Source organism: Coregonus clupeaformis, chromosome 12, assembly GCF_020615455.1.
Source record: "Coregonus clupeaformis isolate EN_2021a chromosome 12, ASM2061545v1, whole genome shotgun sequence".
In the NCBI taxonomy this organism is placed as follows: Eukaryota; Metazoa; Chordata; class Actinopteri; order Salmoniformes; family Salmonidae; genus Coregonus; species Coregonus clupeaformis.
The window spans coordinates 32,156,328-32,179,921 of NC_059203.1; the positions used below are offsets into that span (position 1 = coordinate 32,156,328).

The window sequence follows — 23,594 nt, forward strand, 5'->3', positions numbered from 1 at the left end:
GGACTGTGTGAAAAGTGCACATACGTGTGTGTGTTATTATGTGACGCTAGTTGCAGCTGCATCATTCTTTGTGCGTGTGTGTGTGTGTACATGCCCCCCGTTACCCCTGAGCTTAAGCAGTGATGCGTGACAGTGCTTGAATTTGGGCTGTAGGTCAGGAGTGGAATGTATTAGTTTATTCTGTCTGTCACATTGGTGATGAGGCAGAGCATGACACGTACATACGGTCCTGTGTACTTTGTTATTGGAAGTACAGCTCACTAGTAGGATATGTTCAGTGTAGCTTTGGACGTTGGCGTCAATACCTAACCCAAGCACTTTGATCACGCTCTCTGTAGCTGATGTGAGGAAGACCTTTTTAAACAGGTCAACATCCACAAAGCCGCGGGGGCCAGATGGATTACCATGACTTTCACTCAGAGCATGCGCGGACCAACTGGCAAGTGTCTTCACTGAAATGTTCAACCTCTCCCTGACCGAGTCCATAATACCTACATGTTTCAAGCAGACCACCATAGTCCCTGTGCCCAAGAAAGCGAAGGTAAGCTGCTTAAATGACTACCACCCCGTAGAACTCACGTCAGTAGCCATGAAGTGCTTTTAAAGGCTGCTCATGGCTCACATCGACACCATCATCCCGGAAACCCTATACCCACTCCAATTCGCCTTCCGCCCAAACAGATCCACAGATGACACAATCTCAATCGCACTCCACACTGCCCTTTCCCACCAGGACAAAAGGAACACATACAGTATGTGAGAATGCTGTTCATTGACTACAGCTCAGCGTTCAACACCATAGTGCCCACAAAGCTCATCACGAAGCTAAGGACTTTGGGACTAAACACCTCCTTCTGTAACTGGATCCTGGACTAACTGACGGGCCGCCCCCAGGTGGTAAGGGTAGGCAACAACACATCTGCCACGCTGATCCTCAACACGGGGGCCCCTCAGGGGTGCGTGCTTAGTCCCCTCCTGTACTCCCTGTTCACCCACGACTTCGTGGCCAAGCACGATTCCAACACCATCAAGTTTGCTGACGACACAACAGTGGTAGGCCTGATCACCAACAACGATGAGACAGCCTATAGGGAGGAGGTCAGAGACCTGGCAGTGTGCTGGCCAGGACAACAACCATTCCCTCAACGTGAGCAAGACAAAGGAGATGATGGTGGACTACAGGAAAATGAGGGCTGAACACACCCCCATTCACATCGATGGGGCTGTAGTGGAGCTAGTCGAGAGTTTCAAGTCCCTTGGTGTCCACATCACCAACAAACTATCATGGTCCAAACACACCAAGAAAGTCATGAAGAGGGCACGACAAAGCCTTTTCCCCCTCAGGAGACTGAAAAGATTTGGCATGGGTCCCCAGATCCTCAAAGTTCTACAGCTGCACCATCGAGAGCATCATGACCAGTACATCACTGGGGCCAAGCTTCCTGCCATCATTACCTATATACTAGGCGGTGTCAGAGGAAGGCCCAAAAAATTGTCAAAGACTCCAGTCAAACAAGTCAGACTGTTCTCTCTGCTACTGCACGGCAAGCGGTACCGGAGTGCCAAGTCTAGTTCCAAAAGGCTTCTTAACAGCTTCTACCCCCAAGCCATAAGACTGTTGAACAATGAATCAAATTGCCACATGGGCTATTTCCATAGACCCCCCCATAGTCACTTTACCCCTACCTACATGTACAAATTACCTCGACTAACCTGTACCCCCACACATTGACTCGGTACCGGTACCCCCCTGTATATAGCCTCATTATTGTTTGTGTTATTAAAAAAAACATATATATATATGCATTTCATGGTACATGTTGTATTCGGCGCATGTGACAAATACATTTGATTTGATCTGGAAAAGCGATACAATCCAATCAATTAATTATATATATATTATTATAAAATATTATTACATATTAATAATAATCAGTATTAAAATCCAATCGGTTTAAAAACACTGTAGAGACAGACGGGCAGAGAAGGATGGACGGACACACACCCACACACACACCAACCAGTGATGTAGTGGTAATACAAAAAGTGGGTTAACTATGATCGTCGTTCACGTTGAGTAAAGCAATGCTGCCTATATTTTCTATGCATTTTTTACGCTAAAGGTGGGTACCCTCCCGTTTACCCTCCACTACACCACTGTCTGTTACCCAGTGGAATGAATAAATAATATGTCTGTGCTGAGAGATGCCAGGCTGTTTTGGCATATGTGTGGAATGTGACAGCATGTGTTTAGTTACGCCCTCACCAGTGTGTGTGTGTATTTATAGAGCAGGACCTGTGTGTGTGTCTGTGTGCAGACTTGCCCAGTCACAGAATCAGACCGTTGCGTAACGGGGGTAAGGTGTTACAAAGGTAACGGTACAGTAATATATTACTTTTATGAGTAACAGAGTAATATAATGACTTACTTTGTTCGAATATTGTAATATTTTTGTTACTTTTTCAAGTAACGCGTCCATTACTTTCAGAATCAAATTGCTACCGGCGTGTCATTTATTTTTATATATTTATACTACCGTTCAAAAGTTTGGGGTCACTTAGGAATATCCTTGTTTTCGAAGGAAAAGCATTTTTTTTGTCCATTAAAATAACATCAAATTGATCAGAAATACGGTGTAGACATTGTTAATGTTGTAAATGGCTATTGTAGCTGGAAATGGCTTTCTTTTCTGGAATATCTACATAGGCGTACAGAGGCCCATTATCAGCAACCATCAGTCCTGTGTTCCAATGACACGTTGTGTTTGCTAATCCAAGTTTATCATTTTAATTTGATCATTAGAAAACCCTTTTGCAATTATGTTAGCACAGCTGATAACTGTTGTGCTAATTAAAGAAGCAATAAAGCTGGCCTTCTTGAGACTAGTTGAGTATCTGGAGCATCAGCAATTGTGGGTTCGATTACAGGCTCAAAATGGCCAGAAACAAAGAACTTTCTTCTGAAACTCGTCAGTTTATTCTTGTTCTGAGAAATGAAGGCTATTCCATGCAAGACATTTCCAAGAAACTGAAGATCTCGTACAATGCTCAGTCCCCTCCTGTACTCCATGTTCACCCAGGACTGCATGGCCAGGCACGACTCCAACACCATCATTAAGTTTGCCGACGACACAACAGTGGTAGGCCTGATCACCGACAATGATGAGACAGCCTATAGGGAGAAGGTCAGAGACCTGGTCGTGTGATGCCAGGATAACGACCTCTCCCTCATCGTGATAAACAGTCCCGTGTAGCTCAGTTGGTAGAGCATGGCGTTTGCAACGCCAGGGTTGTGGGTTCGATTCCCACGGGGGGCCAGTATGAAAATGTATGCACTCACTTAACTGTAAGTCGCTCTGGATAAGAGTGTCTACTAAAATGACTAAAACAAAAAATTATAATGACAAAGGAGATGATTGTGGACTACAGGGAAAAAAAAGAGTACTGAGCACGCCCCCATTCTCATCGATGGGGCTGTAGTGGAACAGGTTGAGAGCTTCAAGTTCCTTGGTGTCCACATCACCAACAAACTATCATGGTCCAAACATACCAAGACAGTCATGAAGAGGGAACGACAAAGCTTATTCCCCCTCAGGAGACTGAAAAGATTTGGCATGGGTCCTCAGATCCTCAAAAAGTTATACAGCTCCACCATCGAGAGCATCCTGACCACTGCTCGGCTTCCGACCGCAAGGCACTACAGAGGGTAGTGCGTACGGCCGAGTACATCTCTGGGGCCAAGCTTCAGAAGAAGGCCCTAAAAATTATCAAAGACTCCAGCCACCCTAGTCATAGACTTTTCTCTCTGCTACTGCACGGCAAGCGGTACCGGAGCACCAAGTCTAGGTCCAAAAGACTTCTTAACAGCTTCTACCCCCAAGCCATAAGGCTCCTGAACAGCTAATCATGGCTACCCTGACTTTTTGCATATCCCCCACCCACCCCACCCCACCCTAACCCCCTCTTTTACGCTGCTGCTACTCTGTTCATTATTTATGCATAGTCACTTTAACTGTACCCACATGTACATATTACCTCAATTACCTTGACTAACTGGTGCCCCCACACATTTACTCTGTACCAGTACCCCCTGTATATAGCCTCCCTACTGTTATTTTATTTTACTGCTGCTCTTTAATTATTTGCTTTTTAATTTTTTTTTATTAAACTGCATTGTTGGTTAAGGGCTTTTAAGTAAGCATTTCACTGTAATGTCTAAACCTGTTGTATTCGGCGCATGTGTCAAATAGAATTTGAATTGAATTAATTAATTAATCTGTGTTTTGTGTGTGTGTTTGTGCACATGATGCATTGGTGAAGAGAGGTGTGTGTATGTGCGTGCATTCCTTGTGTGTTTGAGAGGTGAGGGCAAGTGAAGGCCAATGCATGCTGCCTAATGAGGAGACAGCTAATGAATAAGGAGAAGCGCAGGGCAAGAGGGTGACAGGAAACACATACACATGCCTGCACACATGCACAGATGAATTGCAGGCTTGTCCCGAAACCATGCTGTCAGCAGTGTAGGAGCTCAGAAGAGATGGTGCTAGCTACCCCCTTCTCCATTCCACCCTCCTTCTCTTTCCTTCTCTCGCTTACCTGGGGTCAGTGCCTCCAGACAGCAGCTGTCAATTAAAGGGTAAAATCGGGGTTATCCTAGGGGCGGTGTGTGTGTATCTGTGATCGGTTACTCTGCCTCCAAACCTGACTAGAGGCACTACATCTGTGTGTGCGCGTGTGTGCGTACGCATGTGTGTGCGTGCGTGTGTGTGTGTGCATGTGCGTGTGTGCGTGTGTGCGAGTGTACATGATACACGTCTCTGTGCTAGCTAGCTTCTGGTTATAACAACATATCTCTAACCTATAAGATAACATGACAGTATTAACCCAATGAGTGTGTGTGAGTATTCAGCCACATATTGTGCAATACTTATATAAAATGTGCCTGTGAATCAATGCATACCTCTACGTGTTGTGTATGTGTGGGTTTCTCTGTATGGACAGACATGCTTTCTGCCATATGAAGGACCATATTTCACTGAGTGGTGGTGTTAGTTGTCTAATCCATCTCCGTCTCAAACCAATCACAGACCCCTTGGCTCTGTGCCAGCTAGAAAATTCTGTATGGAGCCAACTGGAGGCTATTCCTAGAGGTTTAAAAGAGAGTGAGTGTGTTGGAGTGAGTGAGGGGTAGAAGGACTGAGAAGCTCAGTTCTGGTGACATTTTAAAAGGACATTCTACTCCAAAAGGAATGAAAATAAAATGATGCCGACACCTCCAGAAATTAACCAAATTACATATTGCTAAAATTGTTTACAATTATTTTAACATATTGGACCATATTATCAGGTATGCTATTTGCAATAAGCATTATCACCTGTAGCCTAACTAATCTGATGCAGCATAGTGGCTGTAAATAAATAGACTGAAGCATGGAGTTGCCTATCTGCATTTACCCTATTGGGCTGGCTAATAATTAGTAGAGTCCTGCATCAGGTCGGATACCCACGGTTCCCCGCAGCTGAGCCGCAAAAAAAATCAGCTGGCTGGTGGAATGAAAACATTCTTTCAACCTGTGGGTCGGCTTGCACTTCAGAACAATTACATTGCGGGTCGGAAACCTTTTAAATCAAGATCATACTCTTTTTTTAAAACCCAGAAGCTGTTGTGTTGCATTGTGTTGCGAATTCCATTCTGTGAGCAGCGAGGCAGACATAAGGCTACCAGCCACGCATTGAGAGTGTGGAGCCCGGAAACTGGCCCTTATTTGTGTGGTTCTAAAACGTTATAATTTGTACACACACAGAGCTTATGTTCCCTCTCCCCACGTGAGAATCCGACAAGTTGCCAAGTTTATTTCCCCTGGATAGCCTAGGTGCTGCGCGAGTGAAATCCCCAGTTTTTAAGGACAACAACCCGGTAGATGGATACACAGCCTGTACAAAGTGCAAGCGGGTAGGCCTATTTATTTTCAATAATTCAGTTAATTATTAGTGAATTATTACATCAATTCAGGCTTTCGTTCATTAGACCATTCAAATCAAATTGTATTTGTCACATGTGTCGAATACAACAGGTGTAGATCTTAAGGTGAAATACTTACTGACAGGCCCTTAAACAACAATGCTGTTTGTAGATAATAGAGTAAAGAGAATACGCAGGCCATAAGGGTAAACCGGTGGTGGCTGGTAAAAGTTTGAGGAACCTACTAAATAAATAATAAAATGGCTACCCAGACTATTTGCATAGCTGTTAAGAAGTCTTTTGGACCTAGACTTGGTTCTCCGGTACCGCTTGCCGTGCAGTAGCAGAGAGAACATAAAAAACGGAAATAATACATTTACATAACTATTGAGACCCTTTACTCAGTACTTTGTTGAAGCACCTTTGGCAGCGATTATAGCATCGAGTCTTCTTGGGTATGACGCTACAAGCTTGGCACACCTGTATTTGGGGAGTTTCTCCCATTCTTCTCTGCAGATCCTCTCAAGCTCTGTCAGGTTGGATGGGGAGCGTCGCTTCACCGTAGGGATGGTGGCAGGTTTCCTCCAGATGTGATGCTTGGCATTCAGGCCAAAGACTTCAATCTTGGTTTCATCAGACCAGAGAATCTTGTTTCTCATGGTCTGAGAGTCTTTAGGTGCGTTTTGGCAAACTCCAATTGGGCTGTCGTGTGCCTTTTACTGAGGAGTGGCTTCCATCTGGCCACTCTACCATAAAGGCCTGATTGGTGGAGCGCTGCAGAGATGTTTGTCCTTCTGGAAGGTTCTCCCATCTCCACAGAAGAACACTGGAGCTCTGTCAGAGTAAACATCGGGTTCTTAGTCACCTCCCTGACCAAGGCCCTTCTCCCCCAGATTGCTCAGTTTGGGCGGGCGGCCAGCTCTAGGAAGAGTCTTGGTGGTTCCAAACTTCTTCCATTTAAGAATGATGGAGGCCACTGTGTTCTTGGGGACCTTCAATGCTGCAGACATTATTTGGTACCCTTCCCCAAATCTGTGCCTCGACACAATCCTGTCTCGGAGCTCTACGGAAAATGTATTCGACCTCATGGCTTGGTTTTTGCTCTGACATGCACTGTCAACAGTGGGACCTTATATAGACAGGTGTGTGCCTTTCCAAATCATGTACAATCAATTGAATTTACCACATTTGGACTCCAATCAAGATGTAGAAACATCTCAAGGATGATCAATGGAAACATGATGCACCTGAGATACATTTCGAGTCTCATAGCAAATGGTCTGAATACTTCTGTCAATAAGGTATTTCTGTTTTTTATTTTGACAACATTTCTAAACCTGTTTTTGCTTTGTCATTTTGGGGTATTGTGTGTAGATTGATCAGGAAAACAATTGATTTAATCCATTTTAGAGTAAAACTAACCTAACAAAATGTGGAAAAGTCAAGGGGTCTGAATACTTTCCGAAAGCACTTTATATTAGATTCTGGGAATTCCCTCCCCATGGCGCTCATAATTTGAATATATTAATATCTAAAGGAATATTTATCTTGCATAGAAAACACAACAAGAAGCTGACTAGGTAAATAGATCAACTATTTTGCACTGAACAAAAATATAAACACGACATGTAAAGTATTGGTCCCGTGTTTCATGAGCTGAAATGAAAGATCCCAGACATTTTCCATATATGACCGAACGCCTAGATTTTTGAAATTGTGTTTTTTACATTGGATAAAAGTAGAGACTCAGTGCTAGAAAATGGTATATCATAAACTGCAGTTGAGGAACAATGGGAAAGTAATTCTGCTTGGAAAGATGATACACTTTTGAGAAAATGGTCCTTAAATGTATTGGTACACATACTGGAGAGCTCTTCTTTGTCCACAAACATTCAGCATCATTCACACCCTTTTAAGCCTTAGCCCCACCCATCTCTTTAAGGATTCACATGTGAAACACACTATATCAAATAAAATCTTAAGTTTATATGTCACATGCACAGGATACAGAAGGTGTAAACTGTACAGTAAAGTGGTTACTTGCATTGTAGCAATATCAAAAAAAGAAAGTGTCCAGATAAGAATACTTTATAAATATGTTATCATTATTAGATGACACTTACCCGTTACACTTGTCTAAATTGATGGGTCATGTGAAGGAATTGCTATAACTACCCCCCCAGCCACATCTAGCTAAGTGGATGGGTCACTATTGTCTAGACATGTACACATAATCACCCCCAGACACACCTGCTAATTTAATGGGTCATGTAATAATACATACTGGAGAGTTTACAATTAGTTTATGTAAACTTCTGACCCACTGGAATTGTGATACAATGAATTATATGTGAAATAATATGTCTGTAAGCAATTGTTGGAAAAATGACTTGTGTCATGCACAAAGTAGATGTCCTAACCGACTTGCCAAAACTATAGTTTGTGAACAAGAAATGTGTGGAGTGGTTGAAAAACTAGTTTTAATGACTCCAACCTAAGTGTATGTACACTTCCGACTTCAACTGTAGGTACCTAGCTAGCTATGTAGCCAAACAATCAACTGGCGTAATCCCAACTCATACTACTACCAATACAAACATTGTCATAGCTGTAGTATGAATCTGCAGGTAGCTAAAGCTAACAAACTAGGTTCAATGTTAGCTAGCTAACATTATGCTATAGCTAGCAATGCAAATAGTTTTCTGATTCTAATAATATTACTGCAGATCATAAATGTAACGTTAGCTAGTGAGCAGGCAAGCTAACATTTGCTATCTACTTTAACTAACAGTACGCTGTAACTTGCAATAAAAACGACTTTCTCACAAAATTAGAAACTTATATCTGAAAATGTATCTAGACTCTTACCCGTATACATGAATGAACGCTTCAGGCAGACTTGAACCATTTATTCCGTTTTATTTGTAGCTACATCTTGGGTGTGTTCATAAATTCAATCTGGAGTGCCAGAGTGCGCTCAGAGTGCGCTCTGGGCGTTCGTAAATTCAGAGCGTTGTCAGATTGTCCTTTCGTAATTTCAGAGCTTTTAGCTCTCGGAGCGTTTAGAGCTCACACTGGACGCTCTGGCCGAGGAGTAGGGTTGATCCGAGCGTTCAGACCTCACAACGGCAGTCAAGCACTCAAGCTAATGTTGGCTAGCTTGCTAGCTACTTCCAGACACATTATATTATATTATTATTATTATTATTACAAATAAGAGAGAATCTCACTCTGACCATTTTACTCGCCCCTAGCAGAGCTGGTTGGTTAGGGTGTTTTCATGTTGTCCAGAGTGTTGGTGACTGTAACTGTGCTGCTGGCTACAATTTAATTACGCTTTTTTGCCGACGTTTACTGACACCGGCCATATTCAATGGGTGTTGAGCGTTCGTAAATTAATCATTTGTTCTGCGCTCTGGCACACTCAGACGAAAGTGCTCTGAAATCGGAGTAGATAGCCAGAGTGAATTTACGAAAGCACCCCTTGTTTAGCCAGCGTTGTGTCAAGTCACTCCGGTTCACGTTGACCGTGGCGTGTGTAGAAAGTAGCCCATCACTTTTTCCAACTGATCTGTCGATAGCGCCTGCTAAATTCAGGTCATCAATGTTGTTGAGAAAAGTAGCAAAACTTTTGTAGTTCTCAATGGCTAACGTTATATCTTTCAAAAACGGCGTGGTAGAAAGTACTGTCAACACATACTAAACAGCTCACGTTATAGACAAAAGCATGCTACATGGCAGACCAATCCAAACTCATCTCCCGGCATGTCCAGCCCATTCAGTATCTCAGCCGATCATGGCTAGCGGTAAGGTTCCTGTCTTTTTCCATGGCTAAACCAACTACATTTGTAACTTAACAATTTTATTTGTATTTATGGATGGAATACAAGTTTGTTATTAAGGCACGTGAAAGTTCACTTGTTCCAGAAGGCATTTCCGCCAAAAAATGCATTTTGATAAAAAATAAATGTTTATGTTCGCCGCTCCTGTGAAGTAGTAACGTGCGACATACGCCTAATTTCCCGGAACAAGTCACATACGCACAAAAAGCTTTTTTCTCTCAAAGTTTGTGCACAAATTTGTTTACATCCCTGTTAGTGAGCATTTATCATTTGCCAAGATAATCCATCCACCTGAAAAGTGTGGCATATCAAGAAGTTGATTTAAACAGCATGGTCATTACACAGGTGCACCTTGTGCTGGGGACAATAAAAGGCCACTCTAAAATGTGCAGTTTTGTCACACAACACAATGCCATAGATGTTTCAAGTTTTGAGGGAGTGTGCAATTGGCATGCTGACTGCAGGAATGTCCACCAGAGATGTTGCCAGATAATTTTTCTACAATAAGCTGCCTCCAGCGTTGTTTTAGATAATTTGGCAGTACATCCAACTGGCCTCACAACCGCAGACCACGTGTAGCCAAGGACCTCCACATCCATCATCTGAGACCAGCCACCCGGACAGCTGATGAAACTGAATAATTGCTGCCCCAACTGTCAGAAACCGTCTCAGGGAAGCTCATCTGCATGCTCATCGTCCTCACCAGGGTCTTGACCTGACTGCGGTTCAGTGTCTTAACTGACATCGGTGAGAAAATGCTCACCTTCGATAGCCACTGGCACGCTGGAGAAGTGTGCTCTTCACGGATAAATCCCGGTTTCAACTATACTTGTCAAATAGCCCCTGTGGGCGAATGGTTTGCTGATGTCAATGTTGTGAACAAAGTACCCCATGGTGGCGGTGGGGTTATGGTATGGATAGGCATTTTATTGATGGCAATTTGAATACATAGAGATACCGGGATGATAATGCATGGCCCCATGTCGCAAGGATCTGTAAACAATTCCTGGAAGCTGAAAATGTCCTAGTTCTTCCGTGGCCTGCATACTCACCAGACATGTCACCAATTGAGCATGTTTGGGATGCTCTGGATCGATGTGTACGACAGCGTGTTCCAGTTCCCGCCAATATCCAACAACTTTGCACAGCCATTGAAGAGGAGTGGGACAACATTCCACATGCCACAATCAACAGCCTGATCGACTCTATGCGAAGGAGATGTTGCGCTGCATGAGGCAGATGGTGGTCACACCAGATAGTGACTGGTTTTCTGATCCACACCCCTACCTTTCTTTTTAAGGTATCTGTGACCAACAGATGCATATCTGTATTCCCAGTCAATCCTAATGAATGTATTTAAATTGACTAATGTCCCTATATGAACTGTAACTTAGTAAAATCTTTGAAATTGGTGAATGTTTATATTTTTGTTCAGTATATTATGGGGTTGTCAGATTCTTCTATTCATTACTTGTTTTGTTTGCAGAGGAAAAGGAAATGTGGACTGTTCCAGCATCTTCAAAGTGCGCCTCGGCAGAAATATTTTTTAATGTTCCATATTTTTTTACTGTGTTGTATGCTCGTGCACTTTTGCTTGTGTTTGACAATATACTGTCCAGTGTAGCGTAGCTAGCTTTTACCATAACTTTGTCTCTGTGTACCATGTAGTGCATCTTAACCCTTTCAAATACACCCACCCAAAGATGGATTAACCCTTCGAGGTCCTTCCCTCAGGCTCTGGTGTCAAGGGGCTGCATTTTGTGTTTTATTAAGTGCCTGAGTCATATTCTGATTTATGGAGACTAGCTTGACTGGGTTGAATATGTTCCCTCTTGTCATTTTGGTGAACAGGCTTTAGGGATATGTCTTGGTTTTGTGTGTGTAGGCTGTTTTGTCTAGATGGGAGGCTGTCCAAGGCAATTAGTGAATAAAAATACTTGTTTCAGGTAATGGACATGTGGACATGTGGAAACACACACACTTCACTCCACTTCTCCCCATCCTTCTCCAGATGCCCATTGCTTGTGAGTAATGGAAGGTTCCGGTAAAGCAGCTTTCCGTCTTTCTCTCCTTTTCCCTCTCTCTCCACCAGGCCGCGGGTTGGCCGAGAGGGCTTTGTTAACTGAATTGATACCCAGCTGGCTTTCCTTCCTCTTTCTCTTCTTCTCCTCCCCCTGCCTTTCTCCCCCTGCCCTTCTTCCTGCTTTGAGGTAGAGACCCTTTGATTAAGCGAGAGAAAAGCAGAGTGAAGGAGGAGGGGTGGGGGGGGAGAGAAGAGGGAGGATATTGATGTGTAGATTTACTGTACTCGTCTACTGTAGCGCTTGGTAAGGGATTGATTGGAAGTAAGAGGGAGAGGGGAGAGGGAGAATAAAGGGATATCGACGCAAAGCAAGCCGTGCTGCATCAATTTACACAGATGGAGAGAAAAGTAAAGGGAGAGAGAGGAAGAGTTATCTGTTCTCTTCTGTCTCTTCTCTGGATCAATCAGATGATGGATCAATCAGATGATGCAGTGATAAGAATTTGGATTACACCACCATTTACACAATCGCTCTGTGTGCGTGTGTGTGTGTTGCCAGTGTTAAACACACACTGACGCCACTTCAATTCTAGCCTTCCTCGGCTAGTGGCCTCGTAGGGTGTGTGTTGCACACACACACCGTCATGGGTGTGTCATGCCTGATTTGAGAGAGGCTTACTTGATATGCGTAGTAAGGTTGGTGACCTCTGCCCTCTAGGCTGAATGCTTTAATGTGTCAGTGGTTCAGCCTATCTCCACAAGCAACCCAAGTAGCAGGTTGGAATTAGAACCCTGACTGAGTGGATTAGAGAATCAGTTGAAGAGATACACACAATATTTGAATATACACACGCACAGACACACGCACGAAAACACTACTATGCAGATATGCAGACACACACACAACTGAACCAAAAACATTGTCCCTTTCCTCTGTCTTTCTGTCACACAACCTCTGGTTATACTGATGCTGTTAGTTTATGTATACACAAATAGACACTGTTATATCACTGTTACAACTCTAAACTCTTTCTCTCACTCTCTTTCTCTCGCTCTCTTTCTCTCGCTCTCTCTTTCTCTCTCGCTCTCTCTCTCCTCTATCTTTCTTTCTCTCTCCCCTCTTTCTTTCTTTCTTTCTTTCTTTCTCTCTCTATCTTTCTCCCTCCCTCCCTCACTCCCTCCCCCCCTTCTCTCTCTCTCTCCCCCCCTTCTCTCTCTCTCAATTCAATTCAATTCAAAGGGCTTTGTTGGCATGGGAAAATATGTTTACATTGCAAAAGCAAGTGAAATAGACAATAAAAGAAGTGAAATAAACAAAAAATGAACAGTGAACATTACACTCACAAAAGTTTGAAAGATATATTTCAAATGTCATTATGGCTATGTACAGTCGTGGTCAAAAGTTTTGAGAATGAAACAAATACTAATTTTCACAAAGTCTACTGCCTCAGTTTTGATGATGGCAATTTGCATATACTCCAGAATGTCATGAGTGATCAGATGAATTGCAATTAATTGCAAAGTCCCTCTTTGCCATGAAAATGAACTTAATCCCAAAAAAACATTTCCACCGCATTTCAGCCCTGCGACAAAAGGACCAGCTGCCATCATGTCAGTGATTCTCTCGTTAACACAGGTGATAGTGTTGATGAGGACAAGGCTGGAGATCACTCTGTTATGCTGATTGAGTTAGAATAACAGACTGGAAGCTTTAAAAGGAGGGTGGTTCTTGAAATCATTGTTCTTCCTCTGTTAACCATGGTTACCTGCAAGGAAACACGTGCCATCATCATTGCTTTGCACAAAAAGGGCTTCACAGGCAAGGATATTGCTGCTAGTAAGATTGCACCTAAATCAACCATTTACGGATCTTCAAGAACTTCAAGGAGAGAGGTTCAATTGTTGTGAAGAAGGCATTAGGGCGCCCAAAAAAAGTCCAGCAAGCGCTAGGACCGTCTCCTAAAGTTGATTCAGCTGCGGGATCAGGGCACCACCAGTGCAGAGCTTGCTCAGGAATGGCAGCAGGCAGGTGTGAGTGCATCTGCACACACAGTGAGGCGAAGACTTTTGGAGGATGGCCTGGTGTCAAGAAGGGCAGCAAAGAAGCCACTTCTCTCCAGGAAAAACATCCGGGACAGACTGATATTCTGCAAAAGGGACAGGGATTGGACTGCTGAGGACTGGGGTAAAGTCATTTTCTCTGATGAATCCCCTTTCCGATTGTTTGGGGCATCCAGAAAACACCTTGTCCGGAGAAGACAAGGTGAGCGCTACCATCAGTCCTGTGTCATGCCAACAGTAAAGCATCCTGAGACCATTCATATGTATGGTTGCTTCTCAGCCAATGGAGTGGGCTCACTCACATTTTTGCCTAAGAACACAGCCATGAATAAAGAATGGTACCAACACATCCTCCGAGAGCAACTTCTCCCAACCATCCAAGAACAGTTTGGTGACGACCAATGCCTTTTCCAGCATGATGGAGCACCTTGCCATAAGGCAAAAGTGATAACTAAGTGGCTCTGGAAAGAAAACATCAACATTTTGGGTCCATGGCCAGGAAACTCCCCAGACTTTAATCCCATTGAGAACTTGTGGTCGATCCTCAAGAGGCGGGTGGACAAACAAAAACCCACAAATTCTGACAAACTCCAAGCATTGATTATGCAAGAATGGGCTGACATCAGTCAGGATGTGGCCCAGAAGTTAATTGACAGCATGCTAGGGTGGATTGCAGAGGTTGAAAAAGAAGGGTCAACACTGCAAGTATTGACTCTTTGCATAAACTTAATGCAATTGTCAGTAAAATCCTTTGACACTTATGGAATGCTTGTAATTATACTTCAGTATACCATAGTAACATCTGACAAAAATGTCTCATAACACTGAAGCAGCGAACTTTGTGAAGACCAATACTTGTCATTCAACTTTTGACCACGACTGTACAGTGTTGTTACGATGTGCAAATAGTTAAAGTACAAAAGGGTTGTATTTACAATGGTGTTTGTTCTTCACTGGTTACCCTTTTCTTGTGGCAACAGGTCACAAATCTTGCTGCTGTGATGACACACTGTGGTATTTCACCCAATAGATATGGGTGTTGATCAAAATTGGATTTGTTTTCAAATTCTTTGTGGGTCTGTGTAATCTGAGGGAAACATGTGTCTCTAATATGGTCATACATTTGGCAGGAAGTTAGGAAGTGCAGCGCAGGTTCCACTTCATTTTGAGGGCGGTGTGCACGTTGCCTGTCTTCTCTTGAGAGCCAGGTCTGCCTACGGCAGCCTTTCTCAATAGCAAGGCTATGCTCACTGAGTCTGTACATGGTCAAAGCTTTCCTTAATTTTGGGCCAGTCACAGTGGTCAGGTATTCTGCCACTGTGTACTCTCTGTTTAGGGCCAAATAGCATTCCAGTTTGCTCAGTTTTTTGGTTAATTCTTTCCAATGTGTAATTCTTTCCAATCTCTCTCGCTCTCGCTCAGCCTCTCCAGATCGATGACAACTTCTGCGGCCAGGACTTTAACCAGCCTCTGGGCGGGACCAGCACCATAGAAGGAATACCGCTCTTCATCGACAAGGACGACGGCATGACCTCGGTGGCCGCCTACGATTACCGCGGCAACACTGTGGCCTTTGTTGGCACGCGCAACGGCAGGATGAAGAAGGTAAGAATTATTTTTCTGGCGAAGGAGAACGCATGATGTTCTAGCTGGGTTGTTGTTCATGTCAGTTGTTTTTTTCTGTGGGATTTCCGCCATTTTGTTTTCACCTGCTTTATTGTGGATGGTGCTGCTGACTTGTGTGTAGGCCAGGCCTACTATCTGAACTGCAGTTGGAAAGGGATGCACATCTCAAGCCTACTGCATTAGCCTATGCTCTATGAACCTTGAGGCATTCCCAGTCTTGGCACATTCACATTTTATCGTAGTTCATTTTTGTAAACAGGAAGTTGCCCCACTGTGTATGGTTAGTTATTATCATAATTCTGATTCCTCCTAAATTTCATGGCTTTGTCCTATGGCTGGGCGATATATCAAATTAATTAGATTAATTCAAATGTATGTTTTTGCGCGATATTCCAAATGCCTGTATACTTTTTATGAGCGTTTATGTCCGCTTGTTGTCTTTTTGGTCTCGTCTCCTTCGCTCCTCTGTGCTGTGTGAACCATCCCATTTACACCAGAGATCTGTATGTAATGAAGAGATGCACATCTCTGCCTTAACAATGGGAGTTGTTGTCCCAAAGGCGGGAAGGTAGGCGACAAGTTTAGGTCCAAAATAAGCCCTTAGAAACGCATTGGGCTTATTTTGGACAGATTTTAGCGAGAGTGAAACCTTTCGCTTCTTCCTCTATGGTTTACACACACACCAAGCCCCTCCCCCTGCCACTCACACCATCAAAGTTGAGAGATCACATCTTCCTCTCTGACAAGCGGTTTCAACTCGCTATTTGCATTTGAGGGTTGGTCCAACAGAATCGGTCATATGCACACCAAAACACATTAAGACATTATTTTACTGTAATAGAGAACTTTTCTAACAATACCCTTTTTATGTCTCAAATACTCAAATTGCAAGGAGAGCAGACATGAGAGTATGAATGAACATTGATTCTGGAAAATGAATGCTCAGCTTGTTGCGCACAATTGGGGTACCACGTAGCGCTAGCAGCATTTTAGCCAAAGACTGGTATACTAGCTGTCTAGTCCTCTATTTTATAAATCTGTAATAAGTATAAAACACAATTATATCAAATCAAATCAAATTTTATTGGTCACATGCGCCGAATACAACAGGTGCAGACATTACAGTGAAATGCTTACTTAAAGCCCTTAACCAACAGTGCATTTATTTTAAACAAAAAAAGTAAGAATAAAACAACAACAAAAAAAAGTGTTGAGAAAAAAAAGAGCAGAAGTAAAATAAAGTGACAGTAGGGAGGCTATATATACAGGGGGGTACCGTTGCAGAGTCAATGTGCGGGGGCACCGGCTAGTTGAGGTAGTTGAGGTAATATGTACATGTGGGTAGAGTTAAAGTGACTATGCATAAATACTTAACAGAGTAGCAGCAGCGTAAAAAGGATGGGGGTGGGGGGGCAGTGCAAATAGTCCGGGTAGCCATGATTAGCTGTTCAGGAGTCTTATGGCTTGGGGGTAGAAGCTGTTGAGAAGTCTTTTGGACCTAGACTTGGCACTCCGGTACCGCTTGCCGTGCGGTAGCAGAGAGAACAGTCTATGACTGGGGTGGCTGGAGTCTTTGACAATTTTGAGGGCCTTCCTCTGACACCGCCTGGTATAGAGGTCCTGGATGGCAGGAAGCTTTGCCCCAGTGATGTACTGGGCCGTACGCACTACCCTCTGTAGTGCCTTGCGGTCGGAGGCCAAGCAGTTGCCATACCAGGCGGTGATGCAACCAGTCAGGATGCTCTCGATGGTGCAGCTGTAGATTTTTTGAGGATCTGAGGACCCATGCCAAATCTTTTTAGTCTCCTGAGGGGGAATAGGCTTTGTCGTGCCCTCTTCACGACTGTCTTGGTGTGTTTGGACCATGATAGTTCGTTGGTGATGTGGACACCAAGGAACTTGAAGCTCTCAACCTGTTCCACTACAGCCCCGTCGATGAGAATGGGGGCGTGCTCAGTCCTATTTTTTTTCCTGTAGTCCACAATCATCTCCTTTGTCTTGGTCACGTTGAGGGAGAGGTTGTTGTCCTGGCACCACACGGCCAGATCTCTGACCACCTCCCTATAGGCTGTCTCATCGTTGTCGGTGATCAGGCCTACCACTGTTGTGTCGTCGGCAAACTTAATGATGGTGTTGGAGTCGTGCCTGGCCATGCAGTCATGGGTGAACAGAGAGTACAGGAGGGGACTGAGCACGCACCCCTGAGGGGTCCCCGTGTTGAGGATCAGTGTGGCAGATGTGTTGTTACCTACCCTTACCACCTGGGGGCGGCCCGTCAGGAAGTCCAGGATCCAGTTGCAGAGGGAGGTGTTTAGTCCCAGGATCCTTAGCTTAGTGATGAGCTTAGAGGGCACTATGGTGTTGAATGCTGAGCTGTAGTCAATGAATAGCATTCTCTATAAGTAATTGGCAACTCGTTCTCATTCTGAGAAATAAGGTAGGCCACTTGATTTCAACATCTGAACAAAGTGGACAGGCTAACATGCTTTTCAAACAGTTGGAGACAGACAGAAGGGTGTTGAACAATTAGTTGAACAATTAAACTGTTCAACCTTCTTAGCTAGCAAATAGAGCCAAGTTGACTAAACTTGAAATATAAAGATAAGCTGGCTAATCACAAGCATGTGGGCTTGAGAGATTGTTGATGAGACCTGTGTTAATTTTCTATAGCCTAATGCCTTCTACAAGAAGTTAGTCATGATTAGTGAATGTGCATTATGCTTGGTTCTAGTTAAATGTAACAAAAAAGGGCATTTTCATAGACGTGAAATCCAGATCAGTGATTATTGCAAAAAAATAAGTTGGTTAAACTATTTTGATTAAATAATTTTTTAAAAGTAATTTGTGGAATTTATTTCCTTCTTACTCTGTATAAGAGCGTCTACTAAAGGACTAAAATAGAAATGTGTCATCTCCCAGATCAACTAGGCCTAACTCATCATTCTTGGAAAGAGGGGGTGGATGGAGGAAGAGATAGTGATGGAGGGAGGATGAGAGAGCGAGGGGGAGAGAGCATGAAAGGGATCGCGAAAGGAAGAGGGAGAGAAGTGGATTAGTAACGTGTGGTGGAACCTCTTTTTGATGGATTAGGTTGTACAGACAGAAGGGAGATGTGTGTGTGAAAGCTCTACAAGCGGAGAGGGATTCTGCTGTATGGTCTTGCCTCTTCTGAGTATTGAGACCCTATTCCCCTGTGAGTTTGGGAGAGATGGAGTGAGACTGAGAGAAAAAGAGGGGTGGAAATGGAAAGAGGGAGAGATGGTAAGAAAAGCTGTTGGATGGATGAGTGGGTCTTTGGGGACCAAGCTCCCTGGAGCGTTTCCCTCTCTTAGCTGTAGAGACAGAGAATGAAAGAGTGAGTGAAAGATAGTTAGAGAAAGTTAGAAGAGGGAGGGGTAATAGAAAAGGCAGTGACAGTGCATGTTTGATGGTCTATCGGTGACATCAATTGTCAGTCTTATGTATGTTCCATGATCTCCATCATTTCCTTTAACACACAGCCCTCTCTTTCTCTGAAGGATTCTGTTGCTAATTAGTTGAATATCAAATCCCTTTTTACTTCCTCCCCCTCTCCTTCCCCTGTCTCCTTCCCCTGTCTCCTTCCCCTGTCTCCTTCCCCTGTCTCCTTCCCCTGTCTCCTTCCCCTGTCTCCTTCCCCTGTCTCCTTCCCCTGTCTCCTTCCCCTGTCTCCTTCCCCTGTCTCCTTCCTCTCTCCTTCTCTCTCCCCATCTCTCTCTCTCTCCCCATCTCTCTCTCTCTCCCCATCTCTCTCTCTCCCCATCTCTCTCTCTCCCCATCTCTCTCTCTCCCCCATCTCTCTCTCTCCCCCATCTCTGTCTCTCCCCCATCTCTGTATCTCCCCCCCATCTCTGTATCTCCCCCCCATCTCTGTCTCTCCCCCATCTCTGTCTCTCCCCCCCATCTCTGTCTCTCCCCCCATCTCTGTCTCTGTCTCTCTCTCTCTCTCTCTCTCTCTCTCTCTCTCTCTCTCTCTCTCTCTCTCTCTCTCTCTCTCTCTCTCTCTCTCTCTCTCTCTCTCTCTCTCACTCTCACTCTCACTCTCACACTCACTCACTCACTCACTCACTCACTCACTCACTCACTCCTCCCCATCAACATTTCCCCCTCCACCCTTGCGATACCATAGCGTTAGCATTCTTTAGCTGTTTCACCAGAGGGGGTACAATGCTCCCATCTGCTCTCTGTTCCAGGAGGTGCCCGCCGTGCCCATGAGGTGCCAGACACAGGTAGTCCTACTGAGGGGTTGCCCACATGCCCCACCACCCACTCAGAGGTTCCTCTGACTCTGACATAGAGACCACAGAAGATTTATTAGTGGAAAGTGGAGGTGACATTTTGTTGTTTTTCATGATAGCCTGATGTAGGCATCATTAATGAACAGTCCAAAGTCTAAATGTTTGAAAGTGTTAGCTATTGAACTTGACCAGCATGGTCTTGATAGAAAATAGATTCACTTACCCTGCAGTTAAATGGTTAATCTTTAAAATATTTCACGTGTGTGTGTGTAATCTTCTTGGCCGTGGTGACATGGTACACGGTCGTTGGTATTCCAGAGGGGCGGGTGTATCCATGAGCACTGTGTGTCAGAGGCTAATTGACTGATCATTGTTATTCTACAGGCACATAATGATTTGTGTGTGTGTGTCAATCTGTGGTTGTGTGTAAGCGTACAGTGTGTCTTTCTGTGTGTCAGAGACTTGGCAGACTGACAGCAACCCCCCACTGTTCCTCAATTGGCAGTGTGTGAGCAGAGGCATGAGTTGTTGCAGCACAGTTCAAGAGGTGTGGTCCTCTGTAGCTCAATTGGTAGAGCATGGCGCTTGTAACGCCAGGGTAGTGGGTTCGATCCCCGGGACCACCCATACGTAAAAATGTATGCACACATGACTGTAAGTCGCGTTGGATAAAAGCATCTGCTAAATGGCATATTATTATATTATATTAAGAGGAGAGACTGAGAAAGAGCGAGGGATGGACAGATGAGAAGTCAGGATCAACTGCAGTTGATCCTGAGTCAATCAGTTTTGCTGGCCAAATTATCAGGAAGTATTATATTATAGTTTTGTTGTTAAGATTATTAGTATTGCGTTAGTGTGATACAAGTGATGAAATAAATAAAGTGATTCCCATTACAGGGTCAAACCTGTAGCACTAGGCTGGCCTGCTTATGCTGACACAATTTTTCTGGAATGTTCCTGCAACCAAAGTTGCTAGAACTGTGCTGGAATGGACTATGTGATAAAGAAAATATTCCAGCCAGCACAGTGCAGTTTGGGTCTGCCCTGTAGTGTAAATCAGGCACCGTGTTGGTCTCACCCAGATACAGGCTGAGATAGAACCCAGCTAGGAAGTGAAGCGTGGCCAATCTCCTATGTTTCACACTGCTAATGCTCCAAGCCATCACAGCTGCACTCCAGGAACTGTGTGTGTGTGTGTGTATGTGTATGTGTTTGTGTGTGAGTCTGTCTGTGTGTGTACCTGCGTTTGTCTGCTTCTGTGTGTGTCAGTGAAGCATGTGGCTTTTAATTAGCTCAAATCAATAATGCCCAAGTATGCTACAGTCTCCCTATCTGTTGGCTTGTTAGCCTGCCTGTCTTCTTTTTTCTGAACGTAACAAAGAATGGAAGATGGAACATTGTTCCCTGAAGGCGACATAAGAAGAGAGATCTTATGGCTTGTTTCACACACATATGTACACACACACACACACACACCTTAAGCACTGTGGTAGATTTTCTCACACCGTGAGAACTGCTGTGTATGTGCATGTACAGTGGGGAAAAAAAGTATTTAGTCAGCCACCAATTGTGCAAGTTCTCCCACTTAAAAAGATGAGAGAGGCCTGTAATTTTCATCATAGGTACACGTCAACTATGACAGACAAAATGAGAAAAAAAATTCCAGAAAATCCATTGTAGGATTTTTTTATGATTTTATTTGCAAATTATGGTGGAAAATAAGTATTTGGTCAATAACAAAAGTTTCTCAATACTTTGTTATATACCCTTTGTTGGCAATGACACAGGTCAAACGTTTTCTGTAAGTTTTCACAAGGTTTTCACACACTGTTGCTGGTATTTTGGCCCATTCCTCCATGCAGATCTCCTCTAGAGCAGTGATGTTTTGGGGCTGTCACTGGGCAACACGGACTTTCAACTCCCTCCAAAGATTTTCTATGGGGTTGAGATCTGGAGACTGGCTAGGCCACTCCAGGACCTTGAAATGCTTCTTACGAAGCCACTCCTTCGTTGCCCGGGCGGTGTGTTTGGGATCATTGTCATGCTGAAAGACCCAGCCACGTTTCATCTTTAATGCCCTTGCTGAAGGAAGGAGGTTTTCACTCAAAATCTCACGATACATGGCCCCATTCATTCTTTCCTTTACACGGATCAGTCGTCCTGGTCCCTTTGCAGAAAAACAGCCCCAAAGCATGATGTTTCCACCCCCATGCTTCACAGTAGGTATGGTGTTCTTTGGATGCAACTCAGCATTCTTTGTCCTCCAAACACGATGAGTTGAGTTTTTACCAAAAAGTTATATTTTGGTTTCATCTGACCATATGACATTCTCCCAATCCTCTTCTGGATCATCCAAATGCACTCTAGCAAACTTCAGACGGGCCTGGACATGTACTGGCTTAAGCAGGGGGACACGTCTGGCACTGCAGGATTTGAGTCCCTGGCGGCGTAGTGTGTTACTGATGGTAGGCTTTGTTACTTTGGTCCCAGCTCTCTGCAGGTCATTCACTAGGTCCCCCCCGTGTGGTTCTGGGATTTTTGCTCACCGTTCTTGTGATCATTTTGACCCCACGGGGTGAGATCTTGCGTGGAGCCCCAGATCGAGGGAGATTATCAGTGGTCTTGTATGTCTTCCATTTCCTAATAATTGCTCCCACAGTTGATTTCTTCAAACCAAGCTGCTTACCTATTACAGATTCAGTCTTCCCAGCCTGGTGCAGGTCTACAATTTTGTTTCTGGTGTCCTTTGACAGCTCTTTGGTCTTGGCCATAGTGGAGATTGGAGTGTGACTGTTTGAGGTTGTGGACAGGTGTCTTTTATACTGATAACAAGTTCAAACAGGTGCCATTAATACAGGTAACGAGTGGAGGACAGAGGAGCCTCTTAAAGAAGAAGTTACAGGTCTGTGAGAGCCAGAAATCTTGCTTGTTTGTAGGTGACCAAATACTTATTTTCCACCATAATTTGCAAATAAATTTATAAAAAATCCTACAATGTGATTTTCTGGAAAGAAAATTCTCAATTTGTCTGTCATAGTTGACCTGTACCTATGATGAAAATTACAGGCCTCTCTCATCTTTTTAAGTGGGAGAACTTGCACAATTGGTGGCTGACTAAATACTTTTTTTCCCCACTGTATCTGCTCATATTTGTGTGTGTGTCTGTGTGTGCGTGCCTCCACTATATGCTGGACGGTGCCTCTGCTCACACCAACTCATTGATGACCCTAGCTTAGCACCACACAGAAATAGCCTATTCTTAAGAGGAGTGAAAGGCTTAAATATTTTTGAGTGACTCTTCTCTTCTCTTGTTCTCTTTCTCTCTTCCCTTGGGTCTGGCTCCAGTGCTTTCTCTGAAGAAATAGGATGGCTTTTTACTCTCTCTCACTCTCTTTCTCTCGCACTCTCTCTCACTCTCTTTCTCTCGCACTCTCTCTGTCTCTCTCTGTCTCTCTCTCTCTATCTCTCTCGCTCTCTCTCGCTCTCTCTCGCTCTCTCTCTCTCTCTCTCGCGCTCTCACGCTCTCTCGCGCTCTCTCTCTCGCTCACTCTCTCTCTCGCTCACTCTTGCTCTCGCTCTCTCTCTCACTTTCGCTCTCGCTGTCTCTCTCACTCGTTCTCGCTCTCTCTCTCACTCGCGCTCTCTCTCTCGCTCGCGCTCGCTCTCGCGCTCTCTCTCTCGCGCTCTCTCTCTCTCGCGCTCTCTCTCTCTCGCGCTCTCTCACTCTCTCGCTCTCTCTCACTCTCTCGCTCTCGCTCTCTCCTCTGATCAAAGAATTCTCTGTATCAGATAATAGGCAAAGAGAGAGCAGAGTGGCTACA

At 44.2% G+C, this 23,594-nt stretch overlaps 1 protein-coding gene across 1 annotated transcript in view; it reads left to right on the forward strand.

Annotated features, from left to right (window-relative positions):
• LOC121551550 (plexin-A1-like) overlaps positions 1 to 23,594 on the forward strand; it is a 347,386-nt gene that overhangs the window by 68,186 nt on the left and 255,606 nt on the right. Inside the window, exon 3 of the mRNA XM_045223805.1 lies at positions 15,311 to 15,493. Coding sequence (XP_045079740.1) covers positions 15,311 to 15,493 — 183 coding nt within the window. The remainder of the gene's footprint in view (positions 1 to 15,310; positions 15,494 to 23,594) is intronic.